Below are 25,068 nucleotides of genomic sequence, written 5' to 3'. Positions count from 1 at the left end.
AGCAGCTGGTCCTGTGAGGATTAAGCATGATGTTATTGTTCTCGAGTGGAGCTGAATTATGAGTGGCAGGGTCTGTGTGGATGTTTGAGCAGCCAAAGGAGTGGACAGTGCCAGGGTGTCTCTCGTCTCCGAGTTCCACGCTTGCCCTGTCTTGTCCCTGGCTACTTTCCCTTTCATCTTGATGAAAAAATGGGCAAAATTATTTTTGCAAAATAAATAGAACTATGCCTAAGGTTCCACAAATTATACTCCTGGTTTAATGTTCTTTGGGCATTTTAACATGTTTTTTCCTCTGGGAAATTGTGGCGGCATGTGCCCGGGGTACCCCCTGAACGTCCATGTACAGGTTGACATGAGCAAATGGTTGTGGACATGCTCTGTAAACTGGGAAGCCCTGTGTCCAAGCGAGGTGGGCTTACGTCAAGGTCAGAACTTCGCAAAGTCTGTCCAGAAGCCATCCCCACACCCAACAACTTGAGACCTGAACTCAACTCTGGCTTGCTCTTGCAGGGCACTGAGTCTGAACCTCAGGTCTCCACCCCAATGCCCCCAACTCTGGCAATGAGAGCTGGATGGACAACGTAAGTTTACAAATGAAAAGCAACTGCTCCTCCTGGATGCTTTATTGGGGGCTCTCCGTGGTTTCTAAGCATGAGTGGCAGTGACACCTGGACCCTCTCCCAACATGCAAAAGGCACAGAAAAGTGAGACACAACCAGGGTGGGCAGTGTGGATGCCGAGGCCCCCCTGTGTGGTTTGGTGGGGCACAGGGGGACCCCCACGAGTGATGGGAAGGTGGGAATTAACAGAGATGGCTTGGGCAGAGGTTGGGAGAGGGACTGAGGCCCATCCACCCCCAGACACACCCCTGTACTCGGGCCGGGGCAGACCTGAGAAAAGGTCAACATGACTTTTACTGAAAGTCTGCCTCACGTGGTGGGAAAACTCAGCTCCAGGTGGGAAGAGGATGATGGATGCTGCCCTCAGGGATTACTGGTAAAAGTGCCAAACCAAACACACTGGCCAGATGAGGAGGAGCAGGAGAGGGTGTGCTCAGGGTGTGGGTCCCAGACACGGCCTGGTGGTTGGGTGCCACTGCCTTGGCTCGAGCCAGGGCTGTCTCAGTCCAAGTCCAGGAGAAGAATGAAGCCCCTTTTGGTCTTCAGGGGTCTCCCGTGGGGTCTCCGGGTCTCCAGCCCCACCCGGAGGTACCACTTAGAAGAGTCGAGTCTTGATGTTGGCTTTGTCCTGCGGAAGAGTTCCCTGGGCAAGAGGGAAGGGGAGGCGAGGGGTCAGGCCCTCCGAGCCCCCAGCACCTCCCAGAACCTGGGCCCTGGTGGATGAAACGGCCGGGGACTCACCTCAGATCCTAACCAGTCCCCACAGTTCCAGCTTGAGACCTCGAGTCGAAAGAAAAGGCATTCGTGTTTTGTTTCTGTTCTCTCTCACACACTTACTCTCTCTCTCCTTTAGTAGGAGCCGTGGCCTTGACTCACGGCATTGACGACTGTCTACTTCTAAACTATGGAATGTTTTCACATTGACGATAGAATTACTCCGAACAGGGGGCGGGGATGGGCTGTCCAGTGTTCGTGAGACAGTGCGTTACTGAGAGCTCGTCAGGAATCACACAGCACAGACAGCGACCGTCGGACTCCGAGCCCGGGCCTGGCTCTAGATGTATTTTTTCTTGAGGTACCAATAGGCAAAGTAGCCCATCCCGCCCAGGGAGCCCATGAGGAAGGACGCCCCAAAGAAAGATGGGGGTTTCCGCTTGACCAGCCGGAACGCATTGGGGATGACGGCCGACAGCAGGGTGGTGTGGATGTCACCGAGAACTTTCCGGAAGGCAAAGCGCTTCTGGACCCTCTCAAAGAAGGACTGCAGGTTGGGCCGGCTGCCGTCTTCCCAGTATTTCTTGGACAGTCCCAGGAACTTGAGGCGGTGCAGGGTGGCCCCCAGGAGGACGTCAGCGAGGGTGAAGGCGCAGCCACAAAGCCACAGCTCACATTTCTGCCCTAGAGTGGAAGGGGCGGGGCGAGAGGGGTCAGCTCATCTCCCCCATACACTCACTCCTCCCTAGCCAACTCCTCTGGCTTTTGTCCGCCTGCCACAGGGTTTCCCCAAGGACATTCACTCCTGATTCTTGCCATATGCTTATACTACCTCTATTATTATTATTTGTCTTTAAATCAACTGACATATTAAGTGCAAATATGTGTATTTAAGCCCTAGACTCATATATCTGACTGCCCATTTTACGGCCTCACTTGGGTGTCCACCATGCATTTCAAACTCGACACGTCCCAAACTGCACTCCTGATCATCACACTCATCCCGTGTCAGTAACAGCTCCTCCATCCTTCCAGCCGCTCAGGCCAAAGCCTCGTGCCACGTCGAATTCTTCTCCATCTTTTATACCCCACATACAATTTGTCAGCAAGTCCCAGAAGCTTTATCTTCAAAATATATCCACGGTTTGATGTTACCTCCACTGTTACCATCCTGGTCCCAACAACCATTATCTCCTACCTGAATTATCACAACGTCCCCTTAAATGTGTCCCTGCTTCTGCCCTTGACTCCCTAGAGTCCATTCTCAGCACGGCAGCCAGAAGGATCTGACTTAAGTCGGATCATGTCACTTGTCTCTGCTCAAAGCCCTCCAATGGCTCCCTGTCACATCAGAGTAAAAGCTGAAGCCCTTCCAGTGGCCTAGAGGCTCTATGTGATCTGGCCCCAGGTGCCTTTCAGACCTTGGATTCTACTTCTCCCTCCTTAGCTCACTCTCCTTCAGCCACACTGGCCTCCTTGCAGTTCTTCATCCCAGGCACGTTCCCACCTCAGGGCCTTTGCACTTACTGTTTGCTCTACCTGGAACAATCTTCCCCCACATAACCACGGGGCATACTCCTCCACCAGCTTCAGGTCTTTCTTAAATGCCCTCTTCTAGGGGGCTTCAGTGACCAACCAATTAAAGTTGAAACCCCAATCCCAGCCGTTGCTATCCTCCTCCCCTGCTTGGTTTCCCTCCATACGACTTACACCCATGATTAGATCATATATTGTGCATTGTGCCCATTATGTTTATTGTCTGTCACCCTCTACCAGAATGGAAGCCCCATGAGGGCAGGAATTTTGGTCTGTCTTGTTTGCTGCTGTATCCCCTGCAGCTAGAACAGTGGCTGGCTCACTACCTCCTTACTGAACGATGAAAGAAAAAAGAAACTGTATCATTAACAGTATCATTTGCCACAAACTATATGCAATGATAAAAGTATAACAAAAACAAAACAAATGCTATTAAATGCCAGCTGGATGCTACCGCCCATCAAAAATCTCCGAGCCCAAGACTTGTTTCGTTTATTTATTTGTCTGTTTGAAGAAAGGGGCAGATATTAACATGTAACCCCTTTCTAGGGGTTGACTGCTAGCATCATGCTCATACTCTTTTTTTAATCAAAAGAATTGAAAAGAGAATAATTCTCACTACTTGGTTTTATGTTATTTATGGCCATTGTCATGTGCCATCTAAAATTAGCCTGCGTATTTAGGAAACACTTGTTTGTGCAACATATTTCTCCTAGTGGTTTATTTAGACTTGAAATTCTGGAGCTCCTTTGCTCTCCTGCATCACCTCAACTCTCCCCACTGACTACACGTCAACACCCAAATTTCTCTGCCTGGCTTTTAAGCACTTTCAATAGTTTAGCTCCCAGATACTTCTCTAATCTTGACTTCTCATGAACTGCCCACTTGCCCACACTTCCCCCCTGCAAGCAAGCCTGCCCATTTCAGCCTCTGAGCCTTTGCCCCTGCTGAACCCCATGCCTGGAATGCCCCACACACACTGCCTGTGAGGGCTACTTTCCTGGGAAGCTTGCTTCTGTGCCTTTGAAGAGGTGTTCCTTTCAGTTCAGAAATTCCATGAATTGAATGCCCTCCACCATCAAAGCCTGAGCACCCCCCCTTCACTGTGTGTCCTCTCGTTCATTCGTTTACTCATTCATCCAACAGATGTCTGTCTAGTAGTATGTGCCGGGCATGAAGACATGATAAGATGCAATGTCTTTCCTCAAGAGGCTCGTGGCTTCATGGGAGGAGGTAAAGTGTAATGAAGGTCCTAATCAGAGGTTTGTTCTTGAATATGCAACCTTCAGGATGCCCATCAGACATCCAAGGGGAGAGGATGAGTTGGCAATTAGAGTATAAACACCTAGTTCAGGGGTGTGTCATCCACACGGAGGTGGGAAGACACCACTGAGGGCATGAGTGTAGACAGATCTGAGCGTAGGACCAAGGGCTGAGCTTTGGGGCTTCAAGATTTAGACAGTGGGCAACAAGGAGAAACCAGCGAAGGCGCATGAGAAGGAGCAGCCTGTGAGGTGGGAGATGACCTGGGAGAGTGTGGTGTCCCGGAAGCCAAGATAAGAGTGTTCCAAGAAGAGAGCGCTCCGCTGTGTTCAAATGCCACACAGAGGTCAAATAAGAGGAGACCTGAGAACTGGTGATTGCGTTTGGCCGCTGGGGACCTCGCCAAGAGCAGCTGGAGTGGATGCTGACAGTGAAAGCCCGGTGAAAGGGAGATCAAGAGACAAAGAGCGGAGAGGAATTGGAGACGCTGAGCAAAGATCACGCTTTCAAGGAGTTTTGCTGTAATGGGAAGGATACGCCAGTAGCGAGAGGCAGGTCAAGAGTGTTTTTGTTAAGTTGGGAGGAAAAAACCCAGCATGTTGATGGGAATTATCTGGTGAAAGAGGGGAAAGGATTCTACAGGAGAGTGGGGAGAAATACCGAGAGTGGAGGAGCGCGGATGGCATCTAGCACACGAGGGAAGCGGCTGGTCCTGGCTAGTTCAAGGACAGTTCACCCTTGATAAGAACAGGGAGAGCTGGGTACCGTATTTCATCAGATGTAAGTTCTCGTCAAATGTAGGACATCCATTCCAGGGAGAAGAAGTGATGCCACTTAAACTATTGATTGTGAGAAACATTCCCATTTCAGAGATGCTAAGATGTGATGTAACAAAGAGGCGTCTCAGAATTGATAAGATACGGTGTATGTATGAACACTAATGCTGGTGGGTGGGTAGCTGTGGGGTCAGCTGTGAAGATCTCCTCCTAATGCTTTGATTTTCTCAGTGATGTAAAAAGAAAGTGTCAGTTCAGAGTGAGGATGTGGGGGAAGCGGCTGGAGGGTTGAGGAGAAAGGAGAAGGTATTAAGTAGTCATCCGGAGAGGGGACAGTGGGCGGCCTGGGGCGGCAGGAAGGCCGTCTAAGGCTGGTGATCATGAATGCAGAACAAGACCAGCCAGCACCCTGGTGTGTTTCTCCAGCCACCTTTAGGTTCACAGGTGCAGGCGCTGAGCAGGTGGAGAGTTGGGTTTAACCAGGTTTGAGGTTTTGCAAAGTACAATGAAGCAAGAGGAGGGCAAGGGAGTGGAAGGCGCAGGCAAGGCAGTGCCCACAGGGACGGGTCAGGGGATTACCGCTAGGTACTAGGTCCAGAGAGAGGTGAGATCACGATGGGGGTGAGGAACAGTGAACGGAGGCAGGATCAAGGATGGAAGTCCCAGGTCAGACTGGGTGAGTGTAGACAGCTTTGAGAACAGGACCAAGGACTGAGCATGGGGCACACCAAGGTTTAGACATTGGGCAACAAGGAGAAACCAGCGAAGGTACATGAGAAGGAGCAGCCTGTGAGGTGGCAGACGAACCAGGAGAGTGTGGTGTAGTTTCCTTAACCCTCACAACAACCCTATCAAGTAGGTGCTATTATTATAGATGAGGAAACTGAGGCACAGAGAGGTTAAGTAACTTGGTCAAAACCACACAGCTAGTAAGTGGCAGAGCAGAGTCTGGATTTGAACCCAAGCCATCTGGTTCCAGAGTCTGTGCTTGTTTACATTAAGCTGCTTCTTTCCACGTGCAAATGAACACGGGCAAATTCACGCCTCTCCACAGACACCCAAGCCCCTTTGGATAGGCGCATTCTTTACTTGGGTCTCTGTGCAGATCTGTCTATGTCTGCATCATGCATGGTGTGTATGTTTACCCATGTATGTGCCTGCTCGAAACCACGCAGCTGACTGTGCACCTGCATGTGGACATGCGCCCACGTGGGCATCTGGGTCGACGGGGTGTGGGGATTCCAGCATGTATAAGTGGAGTGTATGCCCACATCCATTTGGCTGTTTGCCTGCAGACAGATGTTCACAGCATGAATGCGAGAGTCACTATTCAAGAATGTCCATGCCTGAGTTTGTATGTACGTGGACACGTGTTGCTATCTGGCTGGCATGTCGCCGGAGGGCCTAACCCCTTCGGTTTCTCCTCTCCTCCAGCTGTGCGTTCTCTTCCCAATCTGCAGCCCTGGACGAACCCCGTCTTGAGCCCTCTCTGAGTCTGCCAGCTGAGTCTGCTGCAGACGATTACACGGACCACTTATGCTTTAAATGCATGACCACAAAGCCCCAGAGGGCACTCGGCACGGCCTGGGTCCTGTAACAGCTCGTGGGTCAGCTCGCTTCCCTGCTCCCTGCAGAGAGAGTCACACATCTTTCATCTTCCCTCCTCATACCTCAGCTGATGATGTCACCTCATGCTTCATTCAGAAAACAGGAGCCTTCAGACGGGAAAGCCCTCACTCCCACTGTGAAACCCACAAACCAGGCACGTGCATCTGCGTTCTTCCACCCCACGGGCACAATGGAGGGTGTGACCTGCTTGCTCTCAAGGGCAGTTCCCCGCGTCCGTCTGAGGCTGTGCATCTTTCCTTCGCCTTCTAGATCTACTCTCCTCCTCCTCCACGCTGCTCTGTACCCAAGCAGGCCGGCTTGATGGATACGCCAAAGGGCTCCATGCCGTCTGGCTCCAGTGGGGTTGGTGACTGGGGAGCAGAGGCAGGAGACAGGGGGGCGGGTGAGAGTGAGGTCAGAGTCTGTTTCCTCTCTGTGGGTTGCCATGGGCTGGCGGTGTCCCTGACTGAAAGTCACAGCTCCTGTCAGGTGGCCCTCTCCACACGCCTTTCTGTCCAGGTTCCTAAAACTGCTCCCACCCTCACCACCCCAGGCCCGGGGGACCGTGCTTTTCCTGTCATCCCCCTGCATCCTGCCCACGTATTTGTAAACGGTCCCTTTACCAAGCCCTCTTCAACTTACCCAATTTGAGGGTGCCCTCTGTTTCCTGTGGGCACTCTGCCTGAACCACGCCCCTCCTGTCCTCTCACGGACTTTGCACCATCGGTCCTGCATCACGATATCTCCTGTCCACTGGGCCTTTTCCACCAGCCTGAAAACACACTCTTGTTTCTCCTGTCTCAAAATCCATTCCTCCCTTCACCCCACATCCTTCTTCAGCCGTCACCCCATTTCTCTGTTCGCTTCTACAGCTCAGTTTCTCAAAAGGCCTGTCTACACCTGCTGTCCTCACTCCTCACCTCCCATTCACTCGGCAGCCTTCTGCCCCCAGGTCTCAACGGAACTGCTCTTGGCAAGATCACCACCAACAGCCAAGGGACAAAATCCAGGGGACATTTTCCTGTCCTTGGTTTACTCAGCCTCCCAGCAGCACTTGACACTGTCCTCGCTCCTTAGAACACAATCCTTTCTGGGTTCCTCTGGCACAAGGGTCCTCACACCTCACTGGCCACTCCATTGGTTGGCTTTGCCAGCTCCTCTGCCTCTACCCCCCCCTCAATGTGGGGGACCTCAGGGCAGGCGTGGCAGTTTTAAGATACGCCCACAAAGTACTTGATACTTCTCTCCTTGGTGGAGCCCAATTTCCCTCTGTGACACTGTCATGCCTCCCAGCCCCGGGCTCTGCCCCACAAGGGGAGGAGTGGAGGGTGTTAGCATTCCCCCCAGACAGGTTTGGGGCTCCTGGTGGGTGAATGAGGTACAGAGACCACGTGAGTCCAGCCAGTCAGAGCTTTAAAACCCACAGCCACCTCCGGGCCTCTGCTGCCTCCACCAGCCCTGGAGGGACACAGGACTGCCCACATCTCTCCATCGTGAACACCCCCAGTCATCTTGCCATGGGGCAGTGCAATGCTGCCTCCTCTTGGAAGACCTCAGGACCAAAACAGAGTGAGGTCAGGAGGCTCCCAGTCTCAGGATCATGAGGAGTGTGTGTCCACAGCTATTTTCCAGGACCACCAACTCTGGCCTCCATCCAGGTTAGACCCTGTGTCTCCCTTGATTGTAGCAGCAGCTAATATTCCAGACTCTTCCATTCCATGTGCCAGGAATGTGCTGAGCCCTACATACATTTTCTCATTGTTCCCCACAACAGCCTTGTGAGGCAGGCCTGCCTTCTGTCACCTTTCACAGAACAGAAGAAGCACCAGAGCTAGTGCTTAAGAACTCAGACTCCAGGAGCCAGGGTTTGAATCCAGCCTCTACCACTTGTATCTGTGTGACCTTGGGAAGGGTACTGAACCTCTCTGTGCCTTAGTTTCCTCATCTGTTAAGTGGAGGTACTCATATTACCCATCTCCTAGAGTTGTTATGGGGATTAAATGAGTTGAAATATGTGAAACACTTAGAACAGTGCCTGGCACACAGTAAGTGTTGTTGAATATATAAATTGTTATGCATTGAATTGTGTTCCTCCAAAATTCGTACGTGGAAGCCCTGACCCCCAGTATCTCAGAAGGTGACTGTGTTTGGAGAGAGGGCCTTTAGAGAGGTGAGTTGAAGTGAGGCTGTTCTGGCGGGCCCTAATCCAGTAGAGCTCGTCTCCTTACAAGAGGAGGAAATGTTGCCGCACAGACACCGGGGCGCGCACACAGAGGACGGACCCTGGGAAGACACAGCAGGAAGTGGGCCATCTGTAAGTCAAAGAGAGAGACTCCAGGAGAAACCAACCCTGCCCACACCTTGATCTCAGACTTCTAGCCTCCAGAACCGTGAGAAAATCCAGCTCTGCTGTTTAAGCCACCCACTCTGCAGCATTCTGTTACGGCAGCCCCAGCAAATTCACACACGAACATGTAAGACATGCCTGAGAATTAAGGTCACCCTGTGAGGGAATGGCAGAGCTGGGACTCTGCCTGACCCCAAAGGCCAGTCACAGAACCCTCAAGCCTTTTGGCCCCTGGGCACTCTTCTGTGATGGCTCCCCTCAAGCAGCCTCTCCGACAGAAATGAGAAAGTTCCTCCTTGAGATATGTGTTATTTGTACTCACTTAGCCATACCATGCTTTTCTCCAGAAAAGATCGAAGGCAGCTGGCTTCGGTACACATGACAACGTCCCTGTTCAGGACTTTAGGCATCTGTGCTTGCCTTGTGCTTGAGGCCTCAGCTGTGAGATCCTGGAACGGCACTGGACCCATCCAGAGGGAACTCGTTCTTGCCCTAACTATGCCCTTTATGAGCTGTGTGACCTTGAGCAAGTCACTTCATCTCTCTGAGCCTCTGTTTTCTCATCTGGAGAATGTGTGTGCCTTTAGCTGTCAGATGTATTAAACTAGTATATTCCAGGCAATGTGCTGAGTGCCTTTAATTTTTACAAGAGCCCAACAAGATGGGGTTAAGGCTTTAAGTTGTATTATTATCCTCCCATTTTACAGATGAAGAAACTGAGGCTTCAGTAGGGAAAGCAACTTGTCAAGTCACATGTACAAGCAAGAAAGCTGGAACTCCAACTCACATCTGTCTGACTCCAACCCATCTTTTAGAGCACCATGCTCCCACCTTCCCATATACAGAGAAGTGGGTGTGTGTGTGTGAAGCTGTGAGTGGAGCAGTGCCTGTTGCGAAGGCCCCACGCATTTGCACTGTTGAAGAGACAAGACTAACAGGCCACCCAAAACAGAGCAAGATGGGAAGGTCCAGAGTGAAATCTGAAGAAAGGCAGTGGCAAAGATGGTGAGTAAAAAGAAAAAGGAGCAGAGTGGCGTGGAGAGGGTGCTCCAGGCTGGAAGAGCTGCAGGAGCCAAGGTGGGAATGAAGCTGGCATGCCCAGGGTCCAGAGAAGAGAGCTGCTTGAGAACAGGAAGAGTCAGGGTCAGAGAGTCTGGGTGAGCTTGGATGTCTGACTGCAGCATGAAGGAGCCATAACACAGCCTTGAGCAGGAGAAAGGTGAGATGGTGTGGTGGGCAGGGGTTACAACCACCACCACCACCACCAGCACCACCAGCTTCACCAACCTTTATTAAACACCTACTATGTGCTCAAAGCTGATCTAAACACACTACGGTGTTATTTCATGGAATGTCTCAACATTTCTCTGAGGTAGGTCTTCCTACTATCCCCATTTTATAGATGGGAACCTGAGGTCCAGGGAGGTGAAGTACTTGACCATGGTCACTCAACTAGTAAGTGGCCAAGCTAGGCCTGACTCCATAGCCCATGATCCTAACCACCTGGGAGGTCCTCTGAGATCTTTGGGGAGAAAAGAGGCTGGGACGGGCAGGGGCAGGGTGGGCTGAGTGGGCTCCAGCACCCACCTACCCCAGGGCTGGCACCCACCCTGGTTCTCGAGCTTCCTCTTCTCCAGCTCCGCCTCGATCTGGTCCAGCACCATGGCCAGCTCCCCGAGGATCTTCTTCAGGTAGCTCACGTCGTCGTGCTCCAGGATCTTGGCCTGGGGGCAGGACAGGCAGGAGCCAGAGGAGCTGAGTTGCCCTCAGGAGAGCTGGGATCATCAGGGATGGAAGGATCTTGGCCCAAACCCCCTTCTTCAAGCCCAGCCTCCAAATATCCCCTCAAGTATAAAGGTTGCCGCACTGTTAAAAAGCACCTCCGTCTGGCGCTCACCATCCTGTGAGCTTGGCTGTCCTGGCAGGATCCCTCACATCAGGCTGATGTACTCATACACCAGCTGCCGTGAGAGTTGGCTGAAAGGGGCTCATAACTGCTCCTTCTCCAGAGCATTGCTCTTGGCCAATGAGGAGCTGCCCGGAAATACTTGCAAGGTTATCCCCACCCCTCAGCCACCTGCCAGGCAATCTGTAGGCGATGACCAACTGATATAGGGGTATAAAACGCTGGCCCCTTGCCTCAAGGTGGATCACCTTTGTGGTACCACTTATGCTCCAGAGCTTCCTGTGGGACTAGGTGAACTTGGCCCCCTCCTCTTTCCTATCCTTCCCATCCTTACTGGGTTCTCCTCAGAGCGCTCCCTCAGTACCACACTCACCCAAGAACCTCTGTCCAGTGCTTTGCTTTTAGGGACACGACCTCAGACAGGAAGGAACTGAGGCTCCAGGAGGACAGTGGCCTCCCTGAGGTCAAACAGCCAGTAAATGACAGAGGAGACAGGATTGGAAAAGCAAGCCGGAAGTGTTTCAATTTCATGTCATCAGCTGATCCTCTACTTAGAACCCGCCTCTCCCAGTTGTTCTCGTCCATGGAAAAGACGGTGGGCAAGAGGGAGGGGAGGCCCGGCGGCACTCACCATGAGCTTCTTCTGTTTGGAAAGGTAGGGCTCGGAGAGCTGGGGCTCCTCTTCATGGTCTAATTTCATGAGGTCTGTGGTGGCGTTGGCTAAATGTCCTGGGGAGAGAACAGGAAAGGTCCCATTCTTCTGATCCCAGTGCCACCCCCAAGTCTTCCCCCCCAAACCTGGAGTAGGTCCCATCCAAACATTGGGAAGTTACAATATTGACAGCGAACACTTAGTAGGCACAACAGGCCACAGCACAGGGATGGATGAGATGCCATCCTGCCCTCGGCTCAGGCTAGTGGGACAGACAGACACACAAAAACATCTCCATGACACAGCAGATCCATCCGTAATGAGGAGTGAAGAGAACGCTGTGGGACCCAGAGGGCCCCTGCCTGGGGCACAGGCGTCAAGAAGCCTCACTGAGGAGGACACTCCACTCTTGGGGCTGAGTAGGAGTTTGGCAGAAATGGATACGAGTCTCAACTTGGTTAAACTCATACATCAGTGAGTGTCTCCATCAGCCCCTCTCTCGAGCGAGGAAACAGGTTCAGAGGCCACGTAACGTTCCACGCTCGTAAATGACAAGCAGGCTGTGAACCTGGACCTCTCTGATTCTCGGTCTAGTGCTCCTTCACTGTACCCAGCAAGGAAAGGCTTGTTTAACGCAAGAAAACCTGTAAGAGACATTCTGTGTCTTGAAACTTCCACTTCTGTGAGGCAACTTCCCTGAAGATTTAGGGACTCGATGACCCGTCTTTCCTGGGAAAACGGGCCTTGATGCCAAAAAGGCAAGGGTGACAGGGGTGGGTCAATGGTGGCACTCAAGGCAGCACCTTGAGAACTATTCTTAATGGGAGAAGGGAAGGGGCCTATAATCTAACTTGGAAAATCTCTGACTTTGAAAGTCAAACTGTGGGTTTTACAAAAGGAGGTGGAAATATTAATTGGGATAAGATCCCGGGGACTTTTCCCTCACTGGGGCAGGGTTTCTCTGGAATTCTTGGCCGGTATGTGGGACATGGCGGGTCAAGTGTGTGGCGGTGCCCCAATCTTGCCTGCTGCTCCCCTCGGCCTCAACTCCACTGGGTCATCCCTTAGGCTCCTCGAACACATCCTGGCCTGACCGACCTCATCATCTTCCCCGCTCCACCTGCTCCTCCCCTGCGTTCTCCCCACACTGTGGCACCCCTCCCCAACGCCCGGCCAAGTCCGAGGCCTGGGGCTGTCCTCAACTTCTCCTTCTCCCTCCTCCCCAGACCAGATAGTCCCGGGTCCTGTTGACCCTTCCTCCTTCCTCCTTCTCATCTTTTTTTTTTTTTAAGATTTTTTTTTTTTACTTTTTTCTCCCCAAAGCCCCCCAGTACATAGTTGTATATTCTTCGCTGTGGGTCCTTCTAGTTGTAGCATGTGGGACACTGCCTCAGCGTGGCTTGATGCGCAGCCCCATGTCCGTGCCCAGGACTTGAACCAACAAAACACTGGGCCGCCTGCAGCGGAGCGTGCCAACTTAACCACTCGGCCACGGCGCCAGCCCCCTCCTTCTCATCTTTGACGTCTCCCTTTCACCCCTCCGACTGCCCCTGTTAATCTCTTGCCTGGATGATTTTGACTCACCCTGTCGCCTGCACTGACTCCCCTCCGAGCCCTTCTCTCTACTTCTGCCAGAGATCCTCCTCAGATGCACACTGGACCATGCCACCCCTGCTTAACCCCCCCCCCCCCCCCCGCCCCGGCTCCTCACTGTCCTCAGATGCCCAGCAGGATCCATGTCCTCTCCCTTCACTGGCTCCACCTTTCACTGGGTCCCCCCAACTGTCCCCGTGCCCAGATGGTAACATTTCAGCCACTCCAAATGCTTGACATTCTCTGAATGTGCCAGACCACCCCAGACCTCTAGGCCTTTGCTCACATTCCTTCTTCCTCCTGGAAGAGCCTTCTCCTGTATTCCTAAAAGTCCCCTCTAGATCCAGCTCAAGATTGTCTCCTCCACCAAGCCCTTCCTGATCCTCTAGGAGGTCTGACCACTCAGTGCCTTTGTCCTCCAGTGTCCATTGTACAGATTTCTGCCAGGGAATGTAAACACACTAATCAGAGCTGCCACTGCACAGCTCCATTCACAGTGCAGTCTATGTGAATAGCGCCCCAGTGGACTTGTGCAGTGCACAATCTGTACTGATGTACATGAAGATTTTGATACTAATGTACTTATCTCTGGATGTATACGTCTTCCATTAGAATTTGAGCTTCTAGAGAACAGTGGCTATGTCAGATTCATCTCTGTTCCCTTAAAACCCAGTACAGCCACATGTTCCTTAATGACGGGGATACATTGTGAGAAATGCATCATTAGCCAATTTCATCACTGTGCGGACATCATAGAGTGTACTTATACAAATCTAGATGGTATAGCCTACTACGCACCTAGGCTGTATGGTCCTAATCTTATGGGACCACCGTCGTATATGTGGTGCATCATTGATCGAAATGTCGTTACGTGGTGCATGACTACACAGGCCTGGTAAAGACAGGAGCTCAGGGAGTGCTGGATGAATGAACGAATGAATGTAACGAGTGAGTGAGTGACTGCAGTTGTTCAGCTTCTGCCCTCTGGGTTCTCACCCCTCACCGCCCCATCTCCTGGCCTGATACAAACCCGGTGAACACACTCCAGACCTTGCAGCGTCAGGGCAATATTAAGTCTCATTGATGTTTTATGACTGTGAAGGTCACACCTCTCTTGCCAGTCACTGGGGCTGCTCACATGGCTCTGTTTAGACTCCGGGAGGGCAGACTAGGCCAAGGAAAGACTTTGGACTAGTTGGGAGGCCACCGCAGGATGATTTCTGCATCCTGTGTGGTCCCTATCCCCCACCCCCAGCTGGACTGGGGTCCTGAGACCCTCTCTCCTCAGAGGGGAGAGCAGGCTGGGCCTGCTCTGGAGCCCCGACTGCCTTCTCTGCACCTTCAAATGGCTCAGGACAGGATGGGGGAGCACCTCCAGCCCCCAGAAGCACTTAGGGGCTGCCTCCACCTGGTCCAGGCCACCATCACTGCTCACCTAGATGACAGCCAGGACGTCCTGACTGCTCACCCACTGTCCTCTGGTTGAGGGATCTTTGTGAGACGCAGGTCTGATCATGTCATTTCCCATCACCGTTTGTCTCTGCTCTCTGGAGGCAATTCCAGTTCTGCCAGACCCACTCTCCAGACTCCCCCTCCCCCTCGGGCTACATGTCAGACACACTGAACTTCCTTCGGTTCCCAGAACACACCACGACCTCTCCTACCCGCGAACCTGGAAGGACTCCCTCTCCTTCCCCTCTAATTCCTGGTCATCCTTGGATGTTGCTGCATTTCAGAAGCCTTCAATGACCCCAGGGCCTTGGATGGGCATCCCCTGTGGTCCCCTTATCATAACACTGGTCCTAGGTCAAACATTTTTGTATATAAATATCAAGTCATTATGTTGTACACCTGAAACTAACATAATGTTATATGTCTGTTATATCTAAGTAAAAAAGTTTCAATCAATCTTGTTTTGAACGGGTTATACACGCATACCTTTTTAAAAATTCAAGCAATATTAAAGACTGTAGAGTGAAAAGGCCACCTCTCTCCTCTTAGTCTGCAGCCCCTTACTTCTGCTCCCCCACAGCAGCCACTACTGGCAGCTTCCCACGCATCCTTCCAGAAACACTGTGTTTGCAGGCACCTGTGTATCCATTTAACCCCCTTTTAAATATATTAATGATAGCACACTAAGTGTATTGTTTTGCCCTTTACTTTATTCCTAGTAACTAACATATCTTAGAGAGCATTCCATATGCTTATTACTTTTTTGTGTATGAGGAAGATTGGCCCTGAGCTAACATCTGTGCCAATCTTTCTCCACTTGTATGTGGGATGCTGCCACAGCATGGCTGATGAGTGGAGTAGGTCCAATCCAGGATCCGAACCCATGAACCCGGGCCACCGAAGTGGAGCACACAGAACTTTAACCACTTGGCCATGGGCCTGGCCCCCATATGCCTATTTTTTTTTAAAGAGATGCACAGCATTCCACTGTATGGAAATACGAGAATTTATTTATCCACTTCCCAACTCAGGGACAGCTGGCTTGTCTCCAGCTTCTTGCTATTCCCACCTACAGTGCAATGAACGTCCTTGTACACACTTCTAGGCACCCACGTCCCGTGTAACTGCAGGGTGATCTCCATGTGTGGGCCTTCTCCTGTTTGACACAGAGTGCCAGACTGCCCTGCTGAGAGGTGGCTCACTTCGACTCGGTCCCAAACTGCCATTACCTGGTCACTTGACTTTCTGCCTCCACAGAACTGTGACCCTGTGATGGTAGAAGCTGTGACTGTCCCCAGCCCGCTGCCCAGGGTCCGGGTCGTAGGCGACCTCATAAATGCTGTCAACTGAATGGGGACAGGACAACATAGACAAATCCTGAGTCTTGTTCAAGGGCGCTCTAAAGGGGCGAGATGGAATTCCACGGGCTGCCCCTGCCTGCCTTTGAACCTCAGCCTCACTCCTTTGAGAGGCAGGAAGCGACCATTTTCTGAGCACCTATTATCTACTTAGAGTCGTCACGCCTCGTCTGTCTCTCGGCCCCCATGGCGTCTGCACAGAGCCTGGAGCAAAGTCTGTAAACTGTCGTTGATGGATAATCTGATTTAATTCAACCCCCGTTTACTGGGTGCTGGAGACAAAAGGATGAACTAGGCTGGGGGCGCGTCCAGGCTGGCAGTTAGGACAGTGCACGAGCGACACTTGAATCAGAAATCAGAGACCCCACGGGGGGCCTCACCATCTCTTGGTGGCCTTCCTTGGTGACGCAAACCCTGATGTCACTCAGTGCCCTGGACTGCCAACCACCGCCCTGACCGCCCTGGGCCCCCACCCCAGGTGTCCGGGGCTTGGACTCCTGTGTGGAGGTGCCCAGCTCCCCACAGACAAGACAAGCCTCTGCACGGGCTGTCAGGACAAGAATAGGGTCAGGAGAGGGACTGAGACACAAGCTGCCGGAGGGAGAGAGACATAGTTCGAGACGGGGTGAACGAGATGGAGGGCCAGAGAGAGAGGTGGAGAGAAAGCAAGCGGGAGGCAGAGAGAGAAAGAGAGAGATGCACAAAGGTAGGAAGAGAGAGCCGGAGGCACCCAGATGGGGAGAGAGGGACAGAAAGGGATAGAGAGAGGCAGAGACAGGAAGAGGGAGAGAAGGACTAACAGGAAGAGGGAGAGTTAGCGAGCCGGAGCGGGAGGAAGGAGAGGAGGGAGGACTCCTCTTGAAAGGGAGGTGGTGGACAACGAAGGGAGTTCGTGAGCGGGCTGCCGCCACGCGGGACTCACTGCGGATCTCGGCCGTGGCGTACTTGGGGATCATGGAGTCGGTGGTGAGCTCCGGGTGCAGGATGCAGCCGTGCGTGTAGGCGTCCATGGGCAGCGCGTCCAGCAGCTCGCGGTACTGCAGCACCCGCGCGTGCAGCGGGCTGCCCGCCTCGGGCATCAGGGCCACCACGTGCTCTGCGGGGCACGGCCGGGCGGGGCTGGGCGGGGGCTTGCCTCGGCTCCGCCCCCCTGACTCAGAGGCCAGCCTCTGGCACCCCATCTCCCGACCCCAACGTCCTGGAACCCCAAAATGTCGCGGCCCAGAGGTCTCGACCCCTCACCCCAACCTGGACTCTTGAGATAAAGTCCCCACCTGGCTGGCTGACACAGGATCCCACGGTCCTGGCTGCCCACCTCTCCTCACTGGACCCCTGCCAAGCTGTCCCTTGAGGGGACAGCTGGGGGTCTGGGCCCAGTGTTGCCAGACTTCAAGAGAAGCTGGAAACCTGGATATTTGAAACTAAACTCTTTGGGCTTTAAATGTTGGTAACTAATTCATGTTCTTGTGACACAGCGCATGTCTGGACTCTGGTCCCCTCGCGGCGCTGTTGGCAGCCTCTGCCGTGGGCAGGAGCAAGGCTGCAGGGATGGAGGAAGGGGACACAGGGGTCTGGGGAGTTCTGGGGTGTCTGGGCCCTGTGCATGTCTGCAATGGTCTAGGGTATCTGGGCTCACGTCTGTGGGGTTCCCGGGGAGTCTGTGGCCCTGACTATGCTTACAGGGTTTCCGGGGGCTGGGTCCTCCAGGTGCCTGCCATCCCTGGAAACCTGGGCCCTGTCTGTGGGGACTTAGAGAGGGTCTGGGTCTCTCTCATGCGTGAGGGGCTCGAAAGGGTCTGTGGTCCTGCCTGTGACTCCAGAGCTTCTGGGGAGAGGCTGGACCCACAGTGCTCCTAGGGGGTGGCTGGCCCATGCTCTTTCCCTGGAGTACTGGGGGGAAGGTCCGTGGGGTCCCTGGGGATCTGTGGCCATGCCGGTGGCTCTGTGGTTCCTGGGGGCATCTGAGCCTCCCCGTGGCTCCTTCTGGGGGACCCTAGGCCCTGCCCATGCCCCAGTGGGTCTCCCCAGGTTTCCCGAGGTCCCGGGACCTGTGTGAGCCCGTGGGCCATTGGCGGGGGCGGCCATACCTCCCGTGAAGGTGCGCTCCACGTAGTCGATGATCTGGTCGTAGTCGCTGATGATGTTGTCGCGGTGGATGATGACGGGCACCTCCTCGCCCAGGTTGAGCCGCATGAACCACGGCTCCTTGTGCTCGCTCTGCGGCAGGCTCACGTCCCGCTCCTCACACGCCAGCCCCTTCTCCGCGATCACCAGCCGCACCTGCAGGCGCCAGGGTCAGAGCGGGGAAGGCGGGCGGACACACGGGGGACACTCTGCCCAGGCGGGGTGGGGCGTGCGGGGAGGGAGGTCAGAGGTCACACACAGGAGGGGACACTGTTGCTTCCAGCCCACTCTTGGGCCCCTGGGAGGGGGCGGATATCTCCCAGGGGCCTGGGGCCTGGTGGCAGGAGGAACACAGCCCTGCTCTGGGGACAAGGGGCAGTGCTGCCTGCTGGTCACGGGCTGGGTTTCACAGCTGGAAATACCTGGGGTAGGATTCCTGGCTCTGCTCTGTGAGTTTGGGCAGATTCCTTAAACTTTCTGAGCTTCAGTTTCCCGATTTGCAAAATGGAAGTATTGGTAGTACCAACCCAGTGCCTGCCGTCCAGACGTGGCACTCAATTCGAGATTGTCATGACCACGACTGAACTCGCGGCCTGGCCTCCAGGGTGCATCTGGCCGGGAAATTTGCAGAAATTCTTATTATCATCATGATCAATAGCTAAATTTCTCGAAGTACTTGAGAAACAAAGTGAGGTGAAAAATAATTTGCCAACATCGCTCGAGCCCTTTATTGTCCCCAATCACCTTCCTGTCCTGGAGTACTTCATGCTGCACCCTCACAGCTAACAGGAACACCCTCTCTGTTCCGTGGACTGTCAAGGTGAGGGGGGAGGTGATTAACCCCGGAACCCCCAACTCTCGTTCTCAGATTCATTTGCTCCATTAGCCAAAAGCTAAGGGGACTGTCCTGCAGGCGGGACTCCGGTCCTGGCCCTGGCTCTGCCACAGCAGTGCTGTGTGACCTTAGAGCTATCACTGCCCCTTCCTGAGCCTCCTTTTTCTCATTCATAAAACGACGGGCTGGACCCCGTGTTCATGGAGTGCCTGGCAGCCCTGTGTGAGCTGATGCCACATTCACATGTGCAGGGGACAGGCCTGGCTCAGGGCTGTGGGAAGGACCTGCTGGCTCTGTGTGACAGAGGGGGAGGGGCTGTGGCAGAGAGCACACCAGGGATGGTGCCTGTTGGGTCTGGGCGTGTGAGTGTGCGAGTGTGAGTACATGAGTGTGAGTGGCAACTACGCGAGTAAGCAAATGTCTGTGTGTGCATATGTGTGCCGGAGTGTGGGTGTGTATGGAGGAGTGTACAATTGCGTGTGAATATTCAAGCAGCGTGTGAGCGCATGTGCATTAGTGGGGGTGTGAGCGTGTGCCTGTGTGTGTTGGTGTGAGCGGGCATGAGCGAGGCCGTGTGTGTACACGTGTATCTGAGCATCCTCGCGGGTGTGCCTGTCCCTGGAGGAGCCCAGAGCAGCCGAGGCTGGAGTGAGGCTGGAGTGGGCCATCGTCTCCCCGCCTGTCCCACATGTCTGGCCTTGGGGACAGGGCACCCCTGCCGCCCCGCCTCTGCCGAGTGGGGCCCTCTGAGGGGATGGAAACAGGGCCCAACCAGCCCTCGGCTCTGGCAGGCCACCTGCCCCCAGAGACCACCCCGGGCCCTGCCCTGAGGCTCCAGTGAGGGTGCCAGCGGGGCTGCTGCCACAGAGGGGGCGTCTTCAGAGGCAGAACAGCCCTTGGAGGCACCTCGGGGTCACGCCTGCTGGCGGCCAAGGAGACTTTCTCCTTTAGCGGAGCCGCAGGCCAGAGCCATGAGCTCTCCTGTGAGGGAGGGGGTGCGGGAGGAAGCCGGGCCCAGGGGAAGGGCACGCCTCCACCCAGGCCATCTGCCACCTCTGCCTCCTGGAGCTGGGCCAGACTTAGGAGTCACCACTCTGCGTAACAGACATCATCTCTGGGCAAACGCTCTTTCCTGCAGGTGCCTGGAATGTGCCCACTGGTGCTTCGTCCTCACTGTTAAGCACGGTCCCTCCTCACCCGGCCTGTGTTATGAGGCAGCTGTGCTGGGCTTGGTTGGCATCTCTGTCCAGCCACTTAGTTGCTGTGTGACTTTGTAAAAGACACGTAGAGTCTCTGAGCCTCAGTTTATTTATCTCAAATACCTTATTTTTTAATTAACAAACTTTATATCTTAGAGCAGTTTCAGATTTACAGAATCAAACACCATTTTTATGTAACACCTCCTGGCTTACAAATTCGTCACTTTTCAACACTTATTTATCAAGTATCTACTCTGTGCCAGGCCTTGTTCTAAGTGCGGGAGACTCAGCAGTGAGTGAAACAATGTCCCCAGGGAACTGACATTCTAGTGGGCGCAGACAGATGATCAGTGGAAATGATATGGTATGTCCAAAGATGGTGAGTTCATCAGAAAAAAAAAAACAAAACAGAGCAGAGTAAGGGGATCTGGGGATGCTGGAGGATCAGGTGACAATTCTAAATAGGGCGGGCCATCAAGGCATACCTCTCTGAGAAGGTGACATTTGGGCAAAGGCTTGAATGAAGTGAGAGAGTGGTCCACACACGGATCTAAAGAAGAGAGTTCCCGGCAGAGGGGACAGCCAGTGCAAATGCCCTGGGGCAGAAGCATGTCTGACATGTTTGAAAAGGTCACGTGTGAGAAGGCCAGCATGGCTGGAGCAGGGTGGACAGAGGAGATGAGAGGGGAGGCGGTCAGAGGGGTTAATGCCCAGGGGCTTTTTAACTCCAAGCCCCAGGGGTCCATGAATAAACTCAGGGAGTCCTTGAAGTAGGATGGGAAAATTGCATGTTTATGTTCAGGCATCTCACACCGACATTTAGCATTTTCTTCAATTATGCGTGTAGGCGACAAAGCATGGTCGTGTTAGCAGTGCCTGTGATGCTGTCACCACTAGAGATCTGATACTGTCATCACTTCACAGTTGTGGTAGCTACATGCAGCACAACTTCAACATCACCACGGCTGTCAGCCCTGCCCCTGGATCGCTTATATAAGGGGTTAATACAAAAACATACATTATTATGCAACGAGTTTGTTTAAAAATATGTCAATAGCTGTCCTTCAGGGTGACTCGTTTCTCTTCTAATCTAAGAATCCTAGGTGTTTCATTTTATTCAGTTAAAAGCACTATTCTGAGAAAGGTCCAGAGGCTTCCCCTAATTGATGAGGGGTCCATGACCCCAGCAGGGTTAGGGTCCCGCGGCAGGGCCGGGCGCCACGATGAGGACCCTGGCTTTTCCCTGGAGGGACCTGGGGAGCCGGGGCAGGCTTCTCAGCAGAGGAACAGTGAGCTCTGTAGCTCCCGCCTGTGGGCCTCCTGGAGGTGGTGGGGGGCCGGGGGCAGCACGGACAGGGCTGGGAAGCCACTGCTCAAGAGCTTGTAAGGCCAGGGTGGGAGGTACTGGAATCACACTTATTTTACAAAAGAGGAAACAGGCACAGAGACAGTAACTTGCCAAAGTCACACAGCTAGTAAGTAGCAATCTTTTTAAAAAACTGGCTGGTGTGAGGACAGAAAGATGCTCGAAGGGCTGGGGGCCCACAGAGGTAGGGAACTTCTTTCTGCCTGAGGAGGGAGGGAGCCAGGACTAGAAAGATCTAGTTCATTTTCCTGTTGAGGAAACTGAGGACCAGAGAGGGTCAGGATTTACCCGAGGTCACACAGCCAGTACTGGTCACACAGCCAGTACTGGGAGTGCCAGCACTAGAATGCTGGTGTCTTGACTCCCTGCACTTTTTGTCCCTCCCAACCTCATCCCCTTGAAGAAGGAGGCTGGGGCCAGGAACAGCCTCAGATGCACACTAACACCTACGCCGGGCACTTAGAGCCTCCTCTGACCCCCACGGCCCCAAACATCCCCTGTGATGGTGCCTGAAATTTGCTCAGCATCCAGGTTTTTCAGGGCTTGTGTGAAGTGTGTGGCTGGGCATGACGTCATTCAGCCTTCACAGCTGCCCAGGTAGGTACCGCGCTGGCTCCCAGACAGACGAGGGAGCTGCGACTTGGAGAGGGGAAGACACTGGCGCGAGCCACAGAGCTGGGGAGTGGCAGAGCTGGGTTTGACCTCGTGTCTGTGCGTGTCAGGGCACTAACTGGCACTTGCCACGTGCCGGGTGCAGCTCCAGGTGGTTTATATGACACAACTGCTGAGTCTGCACAACGCCCCTCTCCGGGAGCTGCTGATTATTCCCAGCCTACAGACGTGATAACTGAGGCACGGAGGCGAAGCATGCTGCCCAGGATTACCCAGCTGCTCAGTGGTGGGGCTGACATTGAGCCCCCGGCACTCCGGCCCCAGAGTCTGGGCTCTGGCTCCCTCTCCATCCTGCTGCCCTTTGGCTCTGCAATGGTCCTCAGAGGCCCCATGGAGCCACCACCTGGTGGGCTGTGCTCCTTTCTGCTATTAATAGTTCGTGTGCCATTAAGGACAGGCTTCTCAGATGCTCCGCAGAGGGGAACTGATCCCCGCGGGCCGGCAAGGCCCTTCAGGACTGAAGGGAAGGAAGGAAACTTGCCTGCTAAGCTCTTACTACGTGCCAGACACTTAACATATGTCCATGTCCTCTCAATCCCCCAGGAAGTCTGCAGGGTGGGATGCAAAAGACCTTTTTTCCAGATGAGGATATGAAGGCACAGAGAGGTAAAGTGGCTTGTCCAAGGTCACACAGCCAGTCAGCACTCAAGATGAGACTGGAACCCAGGACCATCTGACTGCAAAGCCCATGCCCTTTCCACCAGGCTACACTGCCTCTAGAACTCACCCTGGGCCCCTGGGCAGGGGGAAGGGCCCGGCAGGGAGGCAGGAGGATGCTCAGGCTAGCTTGGTCAGAGGCTTGGTCACATGGGTTCCTGGTGGGCAGTCCCATCCCTGACTAGGGGGCCACCTTAGGCTTGAGCACAGGCTGAATGGGCAATATTCCAGGAGGCCCCCTCGGGGGACGGAGGTGGGAGGTGCCATCCTCCTGCCCCCTGGCCAGTCCCAGCCCCTGGGTCCTGACTCCTGAGGTCCTGAGTGGGAGGAGATTCTGGAATCTGGAGGTCAGTCTGATTCATCTCCAAACCCCCAGCAACTTGCATTGAGCCTGGCACGCAGTAGGCGCTCAGCATGCAGGTGTAGAAGTCATGGGTGAGTCCTAGCGTGACCTTGGTTAACCTGACCCCTTCTTTCCTAGCCCTTTAGTGACATCATAACACCTATTATTATCAGAGCCTTGACTTCGTGCCAGGCACTGCCATCAGCACTTTTTGTGCATCTCATTTCACCCTCACAATGGCCCTCCGAGGAAGGTACTTCCACCAGCTCCATTTTACAGGTGGTAACACTGAGGCTTTGGAGGGGCAAAGTGACTTGCTCAAAGCTCCACAGTGAGTTATTGGGGAAGATGGCCCTCCCACGGGGGACCGCCTGGCCTCAGAGTCTGTACTCTAAACTGGGGCTGCTCAAAGAGGGGCCAGCTTCATCAGCATCACCTGGGAGCTTGTCGGAAAGGCACATCTAGGCTCCGCTCCAGACCTGCTGAGGCGGAAGAGCCGGGCAGGGCCCGTCAGTCTGTGTTTAACCAGGATCATGCAGCGGTGCTAACGTAGGCTGAAGTTTGAGTACTGCCAGTCTAGAACACTAAGTTATACCGCCTCTTCAGCAACCCTCTCAGCAACCCTGAGAAGGGGTTGGAAGTAGAAAAAGTAGCTATTGTTATTATTCCATTTTCCAGAAGATGAAACTGAGCCTGGATCAAAACCCAAACCCAAGTCTTTTTGCTCCAAGGCCCTTTCTCTTTAAGGGATCTGTTTCTCCATCTGGAAAATGAGTGAATGGAACAAAAGGATCTTCCAGGGAGGAAGGGTCCGGGGGTCAGGAGGTGGGCGCCGCTTAGGCCACAGCAGGACCGGTCGCTGGGCCCTGGCCATGGTGCTGAATCCGTGCCCCACAGGCAGGACAGCCACCCAGGGTGGGAGATGCGCCCCTAGAGCCGGCCGTCTTACAGGCGCAGAGCCTGGCCCTCACCCCGAGGAAGCGGGAACCCCGATAACTCAGCACCAGGCTGGATCTTCAACTGCCCTCCAGCTCCTCTGGGTCTGAAAAGGGGCCGAGGGGCCCCCTGTGCCTTTAAGAGCAAAACACAGCTCTTACAGGGCCGAGCCAGCTGGTCTGAGGAGATGGGTTAACTCCTTCCTTCTCAGTGAAGATGAGGGGAGATGGGAGGAGGGCTTTGAAGAGACCCTCCAAGCCCCAGCCAGAGGAAGGCCCCCCTGCCGGGCAGAGGGGCAGAGAAGGTGTAACCTGGAGCACCTGTCTATCAGGATGGCTGCGCTGAGGGAGGGCCTGGGACGGGACCAGCGGGGCTGGAGGCTGGACCCCGGGAAGCGCTCCTCCTCCCTCCCCACGGCAGCCGCCCCCTCCAGCAGGCCGCCTTCCCAGCAGTTCCCATTCCCTTCCCCTTGCCTTTGTCTCTCTTCTCAGCCCTCCAACAGAGCGGGTCTTTCTGGGAGGGAAAGAGGCAGAATGGATGGTCCTAGAATTGGGGACGACGCTCCAGTGCCCCAAGACAGGGCCAGTCACCTCCTGGGAGACAGCCTAGCATCCCCTGTCCTCCTGGCCCCAGAAACCCCAGATTCTACCCTCCAGTCTTCACCAGGTCTCAGACCCCCTAAGCTCTCCTCCATCCCCTCCCCGAAACCTCCCAAGCACCAGGCGCCTCCGGGTCCCCTGCTCCCTCCGGGCTCTACCTTCTGCGAGCTGAAGGACTGGGTCCAGTGGTACAGAACCAGGCTCTCCTTGGGCCAATGGGCGGGGCTGGCCGCCTCGGGCGCGGCAGGGGCCTCCACCGGCCTGGCCGCATCGCTCTCCAGCGCCGAGATGGGCCACCAGCTGCAGTTGGTGGGGGTCAGGTTGTTGGGGGTCGCCATGACAGCCCGGAATCAGAGGCAGGAGAGAAGGAGGCTCCGGCGGCGGCGGCTCTCTCGCCGAGCATCACATGGCCTCGCCGAGCCTGCCCCTCTCCCTCGCTCCCGCCCTCCCCTCTCCGTGAATGTCATTACTCACTGGGCGAGTGGGGGAGGGGCGAGGGGATCCCGGGAGCT

The 25,068-nt window shown here is 54.3% G+C and overlaps 1 protein-coding gene across 1 annotated transcript; it reads right to left on the bottom strand.

The window, feature by feature from the left end:
- Positions 1-1,674: 1,674 nt before the first annotated feature.
- GDAP1L1 (ganglioside induced differentiation associated protein 1 like 1) lies at positions 1,675-24,894 on the bottom strand. The gene is made up of 6 exons (XM_046680030.1): positions 24,715-24,894; positions 17,913-18,105; positions 16,748-16,921; positions 11,402-11,499; positions 10,474-10,588; positions 1,675-2,018 (listed from the first exon to the last, which is right to left on the bottom strand). Exons 1-6 carry the CDS (start codon positions 24,892-24,894, stop codon positions 1,675-1,677), a joined length of 1,104 nt encoding a protein of 367 aa, XP_046535986.1.
- Positions 24,895-25,068: the final 174 nt, after the last annotated feature.

The sequence above is a fragment of the Equus quagga genome, chromosome 12 (genome assembly GCF_021613505.1).
Source record: "Equus quagga isolate Etosha38 chromosome 12, UCLA_HA_Equagga_1.0, whole genome shotgun sequence".
Classification (NCBI taxonomy): Eukaryota; Metazoa; Chordata; class Mammalia; order Perissodactyla; family Equidae; genus Equus; species Equus quagga.
This window is presented reverse-complemented; position numbering and strand designations above follow the sequence as displayed.

Coding starts and splice junctions, on each gene's coding strand:
- GDAP1L1 (XM_046680030.1), bottom strand. CDS start 24,894: ATGGCGACCCCCAACAACCTGACCCCCACCAACTGCAGCTGGTGGCCC. Junction 18,106..24,714: donor AGTCCTTCAGCTCGCAGAAG/GTAGAGCCCGGA, acceptor TGGCGCCTGCAG/GTGCGGCTGGTGATCGCGGA. Junction 2,019..10,473: donor GAGGAAGCTCGAGAACCAGG/GTGGGTGCCAGC, acceptor CTTCCACTCTAG/GGCAGAAATGTGAGCTGTGG.